This window comes from Rhizophagus irregularis, chromosome 3, assembly GCF_026210795.1.
Source record: "Rhizophagus irregularis chromosome 3, complete sequence".
NCBI classification, from domain to species: domain Eukaryota; kingdom Fungi; phylum Glomeromycota; class Glomeromycetes; order Glomerales; family Glomeraceae; genus Rhizophagus; species Rhizophagus irregularis.
Window position 1 is genome coordinate 3784525 of NC_089431.1, and position 12259 is coordinate 3796783.

The 12259-nt window shown below is 25.5% G+C and overlaps 4 protein-coding genes across 4 annotated transcripts; 2 read left to right on the plus strand and 2 right to left on the minus strand.

Moving 5' to 3' along the window:
* Positions 1 to 2895: 2895 nt before the first annotated feature.
* On the minus strand, positions 2896 to 3516 carry OCT59_020945 (uncharacterized protein; the record flags this gene model as incomplete). Its single annotated transcript, XM_025310650.2, has 1 exon — positions 2896 to 3516. The coding sequence occupies one exon, from the start codon at positions 3514 to 3516 to the stop codon at positions 2896 to 2898; it is 621 nt and encodes a 206-aa protein (XP_025180304.2).
* Positions 3517 to 5074: 1558 nt separating this feature from the next.
* OCT59_020946 (uncharacterized protein) lies at positions 5075 to 5335 on the minus strand (the record flags this gene model as incomplete). The annotated part of the gene is made up of 1 exon (XM_066149515.1): positions 5075 to 5335. The coding sequence occupies one exon, from the start codon at positions 5333 to 5335 to the stop codon at positions 5075 to 5077; it is 261 nt and encodes an 86-aa protein (XP_065990413.1).
* A 387-nt stretch (positions 5336 to 5722) lies between these two features.
* OCT59_020947 (uncharacterized protein) lies at positions 5723 to 6073 on the plus strand (the record flags this gene model as incomplete). Its single annotated transcript, XM_066149516.1, has 2 exons — positions 5723 to 5842; positions 5939 to 6073. The coding sequence occupies 2 exons, from the start codon at positions 5723 to 5725 to the stop codon at positions 6071 to 6073; spliced, it is 255 nt and encodes an 84-aa protein (XP_065990414.1).
* Positions 6074 to 9703: 3630 nt separating this feature from the next.
* Positions 9704 to 11919, plus strand: OCT59_020948 (uncharacterized protein; the record flags this gene model as incomplete). The annotated part of the gene is made up of 5 exons (XM_025316534.2): positions 9704 to 9963; positions 10043 to 11124; positions 11202 to 11393; positions 11458 to 11634; positions 11718 to 11919. 5 exons carry the CDS (start codon positions 9704 to 9706, stop codon positions 11849 to 11851), a joined length of 1845 nt encoding a protein of 614 aa, XP_025180303.2. The 3' UTR covers positions 11852 to 11919.
* Positions 11920 to 12259: the final 340 nt, after the last annotated feature.

A 12259-nucleotide genomic window follows, 5' to 3' on the forward strand; every position in this document is an offset into this window, starting at 1 on the left:
AATGCAATTAGTGATTTCCTTCACTTTTGATGCAATTCTTTCATTCCCAAAATGGGGTGAAGTTTCAACAGATTATCAAAAATATCTTCTGGCAATGGCCCAATAAATTCAACCCAATCATTCATACCATTTATTAGGTATTTCTTTTCAAATTTCACATGTGCTGTACCTAAGGTTGCTTGCCAAAACCTCTCCAAAATCCTGCGATAAATTTCAGCAAGATTTTACTATATGTTTACTATAGTTTTGGCAGGGTTTCGGCAGTTTCGGCAAATGGGTTTCGGCATTTTGGCAAATTTTCGGCAGGATTTTTAATATGATTTAATATAGTTTCAGCATTTTCCGTATAAGTTTCGGCAGTTATTAAGAAGGTTTCGGCAAGCAACCTTAGCTGTACCATTGTAAATCATAACTTGATTTATTAAAAACAAATAAGTCCTGTATGACTTTTATTTTTATTAATTCCATACTTGGTTTCTGCGGATTACATATTCCCTCTTCAACAAATTGTGACCCCACAATTTATTTTAAATAAATTAATGAAAATGCTATTATCTATTATCTATCTAATCTATCTATATCTATACTTCTATATACTCCAATAAGAATCGAATTCAGGTATTAATCCCATGTAATATCACTTGACTTGCTACATTTTGTCAGTTATTCTTCTACTGCGGCTTCAATTTATCACCTGATCTACTGTGTTTTTCTCACACAATTTTATGTAAGTAGAAGATTTAGATCTTCCCTTTCATATATTCTGCTATACCTTTTTGTACCACTTTATACTCTCCAAAATTTCTTTATTTGGTAATAATCTACTTCCTTTCTTAATTTAGTAATTCTAATTAATTATTTTGATTTGAAATTTCAACTTCCCCTTATAATAGGTATATGATTTTTCTGATATTATCCTCAAACTATTTTTTTAAGTCATTAATTTTCCATTTCTGAATTTCTATTAGTTTATTTCTGTGCTTTTGTTGATCTTTTTATTGATCATCTTATTTCAACATTTTTGTCGATCATCCATTAATTAATTACTACAACTTTCTAGTGACTTGGATTTTTGTCTTATATAAAATTTTGATGGTTTTGTCTGCTTTTTAAATTTTCTTTCCAAAAATTGTTGTATTCTTCTTTGTTATTTTCTTTGTACTATTCTCTTCTTATAATTTCTTCAGTTATTTTCTACTGCAATTTCTTTTTATTAGAATTTTCTACATATTTTTTTTCTCATGATCTAGCTGTTATCATATGTTTATCATATGTTTATCATATGTTTATTATGTATTCATTATGTGTTTATCATGTGATTTTCCAAATTTAGTATGCAATTATTTTAAGATTATCATGTGATATCTTCATAATTATCACTATGATATTTTACAATCATCACTTTATTCCCTTGCAATTATCATTTTATCTGAAAATTTCTATGATATTTTTGTGCCAGATTTCTCTTAGGTCTTTCTCCAAAATTTCCATAAATTATTTTTGAGTCATATGATTTTTCATCATGTAATCTCAATTCATGATTATATCTATAAACCATTAATTTTTGATTAATGTGGCAATTTTTCATCATAAGAAAAATGCTAAAAGAATTAAAATTATTATTATCCTAAGGGTAAAATTTTTATGAAATAAAATTTTCTTTGGAAAATTTTTTTTATTTTAGACTTGGTCAAAATTCAACCCTTTTTATAAGTTTTTCTAACCATTGATCTTGTGATTTTAACCATTCTTTTCTTAATTCTAAATATTTTTTTGACTTATTCTATTTATTTTGCAATAATTTTCCAATATTTATCAATTCTTTAATTGTTGTTGTAATTGTCTTTTCATCCTTCTGTTGTTTTAGTTCATTTCTCAATTGGATTATTTTATTAATATTTTATCAAATCTTTGAATTATTTCTGTTCTGTTTTCATGATTATTCTAATATTTCAGCTTAATTCAAATTTTATCTTTTTTATAATTATTAATTCTCATTCAATCCATTATCTCCTTTTTATATTGCTTTTACTTCATTTATTACATACTGTCTTTCTTCTTCATTCAATCTGGAAATGCATGATCATATAAAATCTTTGATTCTTATAATTCTTTTTCTTTCTCCAATTTTACTAAACATTTCATAAACTTTAATTGCTTGTCCTGTTTTTCTTCTTATTGTTAAATAACTGTATTCTGGCATTCTTTTCCATATTTTCTTGTTTACTTTTTCAGCAACTTCTAATTCATTTCTATCCCTATACAGTATACAATTCTTCTCTTTCCTTGATTACCATTTTTGCAAATTGATATCCATTTATTATTTGTTTTAGTTTATTACATTCCATTTTCCTGAATAATTTTATTATACCTTCAGATCTTTCATCAATTCCTTCTTCTAGTATATTAGATCCTTCAGTTACCAATTCCTTAATTAAATTGTTTAATTTTTCCTTATCCTTAATTTTTCTTTCCTGATAAATGTAACTATTTATGATTTTGTCAACAATCTTCTCTAAAGATATGTAATATGTAATTATTTTTAAAAGGTTGTGAGGTTGCATCTATTACAACATACATACAACACTTTTGTTGTAATTTCAACACAATATTATAATTGTTATATAGTATTATAATTACTACTAGTATTGTAATTATTATAGTATTGTAATTATTTCCAATTATATAAATATGTATTATAATATATTAATCATTTCTTTTTATGATGATATTTGTTCTATAAAAACTTATTTTTGTAATTTTTATTTTTCAAAAAGGAAATTTTTGAACAATCATAAGTGTTGTAATACAACACTTTAACTTTAAAAGTAGTAATAGGTTGCAACCTTTACTATTACAACACAAGGTAGTAATTATCAATTACATACTACATCTTTAATTATTCTTTTCTTTCCCATCACCATTTTCAAAATTAATTCTTAAGTCTTGGTTTTCATCTGTTTGCATTACTTCATTATTGATATTATCATTTGTTTCCATTATATCTTCATTATTCTGATTTTTATCAGTATTTTCAATATTGGCATTATTGTCATTAATCTCTTGATTTTCATTATCTCTTTTACTATTATCATAATAATTATTCTCCCAATTTTCAATATTTTTGGTATCATTACTCTTTATATCGGCATCATTTTCTTGATTTTTGATATTTTCAGTATTATCATTTGCTTCCATTATCATATTTTTATTACTTATGATATTTTGATTTTCTTTATTGATATTTTCAGTATCAGCATTATTGTTCCTTATGTTGATATCACTATTCCTTTGGCTCATGGTATCTCCAATATTATTATTTTCATTATTATCATTACAGTAATTATTTTTCCAATTTTTAATATCATCATTATATTCATCATTCTTTTGTTCTTCAACATTTTCAATATTGTTACCTTCATTATTTTCCATAACAACATCATTGTCATCCCTAGTATTACCATTATTGTGATTTTTAGCATTTTCATCATTATCTTCAATACTTGTTTCAGACATTTCCCTTTCAAATTTTTCTTTGTAATTCTCATATGTCATATCTGTCATAAAATTTTGTAATTCCCTAACTATCTTTTCATGTCTTTACTTGTTTTTCTGTTTTCAATTCTATCTCCTGTGTTATTACTATTGTTTCATTTTCTTTAATATTTATTTTTATTATTATTTCATTTTCTTTACTAGATTCCAAATTATTTATTATTATTATTATATTATTATTCTTATAATATTTTTGGTATTTTTGTTAATTTATGTGTAAATTTCAAAATAGTTTTTAGAAAATTCTTCAAATCATCATTTTCATTTTTCAAATGTCAGATCAAAGTCTGGCACCCTCCTATATTTATGTTATTTTCCTAATTGTATAACTTGTTGATCTTTCCTTTTATTCAAGTTTATTTAAAACTTCTACTGTTTTTTTCAAAATTTTCCACTGTCCAAGTTTTCAAAGATTCTTTATTAAAAAATTTCAAAATCTCCACCAATTTTCAACTTTTATCTCAAAATTTTCCTATTACTCAATTTTCAATTTCATAATTTTATTTGTTACTTTTGATTCCATTATTTTGCTTTTTACTTTTGATCTCATTATCTTTTTCTGGTATTTTTCACTATTTGCCTTAATTAGATTGATTTTAATGAATTCCCTTTTTTAATCCTGTTAGTCTTTTATTCGTATAATAGCAACGTATTTCTTCATAATCTCCTTTGTATTCACTTATATTATATGGATAATGTTTTCTATATTCTTTAAATTCTTTGATCTTTGGTATTTTCATCATAAAATTTTATTTTTAATAGCAACATAATCGTCTCCTATGTATAACTTATTACCTTACATATTCTTTTGATCTTGGTCCCAATTTTTATTATTAATATTTATGTTCATTTCATTATCTAAACATTCTTTGGTATAATGAACCTTTTCATCACAATTCTTACATTTATTATTTTTCCTTTCAATAATTTAATTTCCACTTGACAGTTTTTTGCGTAATAACCCATTTTATTGCACCTGTAACATATCATTTGGTCTCTTTCTATTTTGTCACTTATATATTCTTTAGTAAAATGTCCTTTTCCTCCACAATTTTCACATGTATTGTCTCTTCTTTTGATAGCATTCCTTCCTTCCACTTTGCATCTGGTTGAATAATGTCCTTCAATAACATATTACTCGATCTATGGGATTTTTCTTTATAATAATTTTTATTGACCACATCTTTGCATTGATCTTTTAATTCCTCCCAATCTTAATTAATTCAATTGCAATATTTCCCAAATATTTGTCTAAATTTCTTATTGATTCCTGCATTTTAATTTATCCTAACAATTTATTTTATCTCAACCAAAATCCTATCCTTTTTATGTATTTTTATCTTTATTTTTATGGTTATCACCCAGTTTCATGAATGTTTAGAGGAGGTCGTACTAATACCTTTTTTAAAAGTGGTATTAAATTGACCAACTTATCGTAGCTTTAGACAGTGATAACTTTTAATTTTAAGTATCCTTCAATTTTGATTTCAAATTTTATTATTATTATCCATGATTTTGATCATCCTTTGATTATTTCATCTAATTTTAATTCTGCAAAATTTTCTACTAATTGATTTATTCTGTAATCTTGTTTTTCAACTAATATTCCATTTAATTTTTCTTTTACATATTCATTAGCATTTTCCTTTATTTTCTGATACTTTTTCCAAAAGTCTGTTTTCAATATATGTTCTATAAATCCCATATTTATTACCTTAATTATATCGTCTTCTGTTATCCAAACATTCTGTTTACTCAGTATTTTCCTTATTCTTTTCATTGCTTTTTCCTTTACTTTACTTTCATCATCTTATCATCTCCAATTTATAATTGTTTGGGTTTTTAGTTGATATCGTAAATTGCACTTTCAAATTTCTGTAGATATTCATTTCGTTAATTGTTATCGGACTTATAGACCATCATTTGGTGACGCTGATCTTATTTTATGAGGGAAAAATGGACATTGTATAAAAGATAGTTATGAAAAACAAATCAGATGACCTTCTTCAGGTATGATTAATTAATTATCTTTATATGTAAATGATTAAAACTTTTTTTATTATTTAATTTCTTTATAATTTTTATAGAATCTGTCCTACATTTTTACTATAAATGTGATTATTGTAACCATATTATCCGTGGAATAAGATGGAAGTGTACAACCTGTATGAATTTTGATTTATGTCAAGATTGTAAACCCAAATCATATGTTCATGATCATCCAAATGACCATGCGTTTCAACCCATTACGTATTCACATTTATTTCCAGACCTTTATTCTATTCTGGTATGTTGTTATCAAATTTTTTGAATTATAGCGTTCAATTATTCAAAATTGTACTTTATTAATACCATTTTTCGTCATCATTATAATATAAATTAGTCAATAAAAAAAGCTATTTGTGACTATTATAAATTAAACTATAGTGGTAGTAAATGCTATAAGTGTGCCAATGGTGAATTTTCTGTGGAAGAATACGAGATATTTCAAATTACAAATACTAAAATATCACTTTGAATTGTTCTGTGAGAAAATATTAGATGAGAATATTCCTTTACAATTTGGATTGGAAAATTATAAAAATTAAAGAAAAATATATAACGACTTTACTAAATCACACCACTGCTGACGTTCAAGCGTTTTCTCAAAAGCTATGGTCTAAACTAAACAAGTTATACTAATTAAAATTCAGCACTCTCGAAAATGGTCAGAAAAAAAGATTTAATTAGTTTTTATATCATATATTGCAAATATTGTAAATAAAAAAAAATTCAAAACGTTATAATATATATGTTAAGTACACAGTGAAATCCGATATAACGGAACCCCAATAAACCAGAACTGGCCTTATACCGGAACTTTTTTCCGGAACCAAATCACATATATTAAAATAAGTTTGATATAACGGAATTTATTAGTAAAATCTCGATAATAGCTATAACGGAACAAATAACAGAACGGTTATAATAAAAATGGTTCGATATACCGGAACACGTGACGATTCACAATTTTAAACCAATAAAATTACAGTATTTTCACGTGATACAGATAATCTCATTTTTTTTGAGCAACATGATAATTTTTTTTTATAAAAAATTATTTCGGATAGTAAGAAAAAGCAAAATTTTTTTAAGTTTTGGTAAATTTCAGTGTATAAAATTTCTCAAATAATGTTTTAAATAAAAATAATCTAAATTTTCAATGTTCGTCGCACATGTCGCACAAATAAAAACTTGATATAACGGAATTTCATGTGATTTATATATAAAATCCGGTATATCGAAATTTTTTAAATTTTTTGATATATCGGAAGTCTCGATATACCGGATATTTTTACTGGAACGGATGGTTCCGTTATATCGAATTTCACTGTGTATATGCTACTGAATTAAATACTGTAAAGTGGAATATAATTATTATATTAATAGAAACAGCTTGGTTAATCTATTAATAATAGAATAAAAAGTTATAGTAACAAATAAAAATACGTGAATTATATAACTATGCCGTTGAGCGAACTAAAATGTTTAACTCTAGCGTTTGGAAAATGAATTATTCGGATCCAGTCAATAAAAACAATAATGATCAAATTTTATGTATTTTATTTGACGAAATAAATAAAAAAAAAAATGACTGATTGACAACAATTGTAATGAAGATTTGTAGTAAAATATAAATTATTTGTTTCGCATCATTTGTAGATATTGTATACTGAAAAAAAAATTAAACAGTTAACAAGCTTCTTTTTGTTAAAAAAATATTACCGTAATTATAATTTCTACAGATTTTAAAATTTTAAATAAAAATATAACGTTTGATTAAATCACATGATTGATTACATGTGATCAATTAAACGATCGAATTTTTGATCGATTTTCACTCAACCCGAATCATGACCAAATATGTTTTGGGTTAACTAGAATACTGTTTTGAGAGTAATTTATTTTTATAAATGGTAACTTTTTTTTTTTTGAAAGAACCAGAAAATTACTATTGATGAGGTAAATTCTTTAATAATATGAAATATTTCACTTGCTGATATCCTTGGTTTCTCAAATCAGTTATAATATTAGCTCTTTATATGGTAAACTCTAAATTAATACACGACTTAGTATAATTTTCAATAGCAACATTATAATTACAGAATTAAAGAAGCATATTTAAACTATTCTTAGTAATCCCATAACTAAAATCATCAATTGAACAAATTCTCTTCAAGAAATGTTAATATTCGAAGAATTAACTAATTCTGCATGAAATATTGAAATACGTAATTATTTTTAATCAATGGTCATACAATTACTCCGGATACAGTAATAACAGTATATTGACTAAGCTATCAGAATATTTCAATAAAGTTCATATATAAGGTTAAAGTTAGAAACGAATTTGTTGTTGGTTCGATAAGCAAAATTAGAATCTTTATATGCACATCGTTCAAAAGGAAAAAAGGAAAATAAATAAAACTACATGCACACATATGAATAATGACCACAAATTTGCAAGCTATGGCTTTTTCAGTTTTTACGCAAATCGTTATAAATTAAGAGATGCTTTTTTTAAATTCTTTTAACTTAATTTTTACTTTACTGTATTTATTTTCTTTTCGCCTTTAATTTTAAAATATATAACTCTATCGCATTTTTTTTTCTTATCATCCATCCAAAATCATAAATTCTATTATTAATATTGATTTTATTGAATAAAAATATTTTACTGAAAATTTACCTTATCAATATGTTTTAAAAATCTCTACATGTATTTGGCATGAGTATAATAAAATATCTTTTTACCAAGAATTTTTGACAATAATTGAAGTTTCCTTATTTTGATGTTATAAAAAAAACGATTTTAATATTTGTTGCTGCACTTTCTAACTTCTTATTAGAAATTATTGTCCTATTTTAGGTGCGAAATTTTGCACATCGATAAATTTAAATTCCAATATATTTAATTAAAACTTTTAGACTAGTACTTCATTTATTTTTATATTAAAATGTATCTTTGTTCATTAATTCTCTTTTTGTCAATCTCATTATTCATTGAAAATCATTCCCACTCAAATAGGCGAAATGATCTTGTTGATAAAATCACCATCGATAAGCATCTACAAATTATTTTAGATAACGGACCTTAAATCGGACTCATTCTTTACAAATTTTCATTTTCCAGAGACCTTGAACGCTACACGCAATTCCGCAGTAATATATTATAGAAACAATCATTTGGTGATCATAAAATAATATACCTGTAAAATAAAAAAATTTATACGAATTTATTAAACCAAGTCCGTAAAACTATATGGCACCATGCTTTGTTCTGTTTGTCATGTTTATAATTTTTCGTGATCGGCTACTTCGTTAATTATATTTCGCTCTTTTATTTATACCCACTTGTCACATCTTTTTGACCATATTTTTTGCTTTGCTCCTTTTACTAAATAATTTTGAAAATTACCTAATTTAATATAAAAAGATTACAAAAAAATACCTGACGTAAATTCTGGAATGTAGCCTATCTAACTAACTACCATGACGAAGACTAGTTAAAGATCAAGATGGAGAAAGATTATTAATGAAGATGAAGTTGAACCTTGTTTTGATTTGAAAAATATTATTACTTCTAATTTAAACCTAGTAGCTTGATAATACAGTCAAAATATTCTATCTGTTTCCTCTTTACTCACGCCAGTACTATTAATAAGATTGGTGAATGCTCGTTATCATAATAAAAAAAAAAAATTTAATAAAATCGCCATTTATAAATTTATGGTTAAAACATTGTGTATAGATTATTACAGTATCGAATCTTTTTAAGATTTTTTTCACAGACGGTCAGCCTGACGTCAAAGCAGTTTCTTGATCAGCGCTTAATTGTTGAGAATCGATTTTACCATTTGGTTTCAAATTCCTAGTTCTTTACAAATTTTTTTTCTCCAAGAATCTTAGTTCATGTAAACCCGTAGACTGGCCGCAGTAATATAAAATCTAAAGATCATCAATTCATATAAATATATAAATAAGGTTCCATTAACCAAAAATTTGTGAGACCGCCTAAGGCTGATTCTGCTTGTGTAACCCACTTGAGAAAAAAAATATTTAAGGAATAAGGGTGGAAATTCATTTTTTTTTTAGGAAAAAATTAATTATGATGGATGATAATAAATTTTTACCAAAATTATCGCAAAATTTACTCAATATTTTGAACGATGAAGAATATTATGATATTACAATCGAAGTTGGCAATGACCCTTACGTAAAAATATTTCGCGCCCATATGGTAATTCTAAATTACCGTTCTACTTATTTACAAAGGATCTTATCAACAAATGCAAAGAAAAATAATGAAACTTTGGTACATATTAAATTACCAAATATTTCACCTGAAATTTTTCAAATAATTTTGAGGTAAATAAATAATATAATAAATAAGTTATTATTCTACAAAATATAAACATTTTTAACTTATATAATTGTTATTATTCAGATATATTTATGGAGGAAGACTTTCTTTGAAGGAGTGCGTCACTTTAGATATTATTAAGGTCTTGATTGCTGCTGGTGAATTGAATCTTCAAGAATTAGTTAATCATTTACAACTTTATATAATTAAGAATCATAAAAAATGGATTGAACAAAATTTTAATCTCGTATATCAAACAAGTTTTGAAAATGGTTCTTTCTTGGAACTTCAAAAATATTGCACTGACTTAATTTCGAAAATACCTGATAAGATACTTAAATCAATTAGTTTTTCTTCGATTTCAGAAAAACTTTTAGTTTTAATTATTCAAAATAATAATCTCCAAATGAGCGAAATTCAAGTTTGGAGATATGTGATTAAATGGGGACTTGCACAGAATCCCGAACTTCCTTCTGATCTTGCAATCTTTTCAAAAGATGATTTTAACGTATTAAAGAATACTTTACAACAACTCATTCCTTTTATTAAGTTTAACAATTTAACTTCTAAAGAATTTTCTGATGACGTATTACCTTATAAGAAAGCTTTACCAAAGGAATTATATAAGGATTTATTGAAAATTTTCTTAAATTTACATCCTGATAGCAGACCAAATGATAAATCAAAAATCAAAAATAACAATTCAAAAATTATTACATTTCAGCATGCTGAATTAATTTCAAAATGGATTGATAAATTAGATATTACAGACAAGTCAACTTCTTCATATGAATTCAAATTAATTCTTCGTGGATCTCGGGATGGATTTGAATCTGATATATTTCATGAAATTTGTAATAATCGATCTTGCACTGTAACAATCGTGAAAGTAAAGGGTAATAATCAAATTCTTGGAGGATATAATCCAATTGAGTGGAAATCTGGTCGTGGTTATAGCGCTACTAAGGATAGTTTTATATTCTCTTTTGAGAATGGTGATGATATTAATAAACATATTTTAAGTCGTGTTATAAATGATAATTATGCTATTTTTAACGACCATACTTATGGACCATCATTTGGTGGCGCTGATCTTGTTTTACGGGGGAATAGGGGACATTGTATAAAAGATGGTTATGAAAAACAAATCAGAGGTGCTTCCTCAGGTATAATTAATTCATTATCTTTAATGTATAAATTACCAAAATATTTTTTTTATACAATCTCTTTATAATTCTTGTAGAATCTATCTTGCACTATGGTGTAAGGTGTGACTGCTGTAACTATACAATCCGTGGAATGAGATGGAAGTGTACATCATGTAAAGACTATGATTTATGTCAAATTTGTAAAAACAAATCACATATTCATCATCATCCAGATGACCATGTATTCAAACTTATGCCACATTCAGATACTTCTAACCGTGCTCCTCGTATGTACTATCATAATTTTTGAATATAGCAACATTCTATACTAATCTTTACATTACATCATAGAATCTGCTTTACATCTTGGTATAGTGTGCAATTGCTGCAACAAGACAATTCATGGAATGAGATGGAAGTGTGCATTTTGTGAGGATTATAATTTATGCCAAAATTGTAAATCTAAATCACAAAGTATTCATAATCATCCAAATAATCATGTGTTTCAACCTATTGCATATTCTTCTTGTATGTGACTGTCAAATTTTTTAATTGCGGCACAATTACTAAATTAATAGTTTACTAACCATCATCATTATAATATGAATTAGGGTTATTGTCGAAAAGAACTTCTACAATTTGTGACTATTGCGAATTAGCCTGTATCGGTAACAGATGTTATAAGTGTGCCAGTGGTGAATTTTCTGTAGAAGAATATGAATTATTTCAAATAATAAAAAATTAGTGGACTTGCTATGTATGAGTTTAGAAAATTACAAAAAGCAAAGAAAAATAAACGAAGCATTTATTTTATTATTTATTGATTCAATAAATTTCAATTTCCTTAATAATTTGCCAAACAAATATTAGTAATTAAAGAAAGCCGACAGTAAATGTTATAAACATGTATGAAAAATATGGTGCAGAAATGTAAGAAGTTAATTTATCGGTTTTTTATTAAAATTTCAAATATCCAAAACAATAAAAATTATTGTCCGAAGAGGGACTTTTATGTTCAACACACAGCTATGCGACGTCTGTTAGTGACACTAATATAACTCAAAACTGTCAAAGACTCATAAGGTAATAGTTTCTTTGAATTTAAATAATTATTCTTTTAATTTTACATGCGACCCGATTGGATGATCCTATC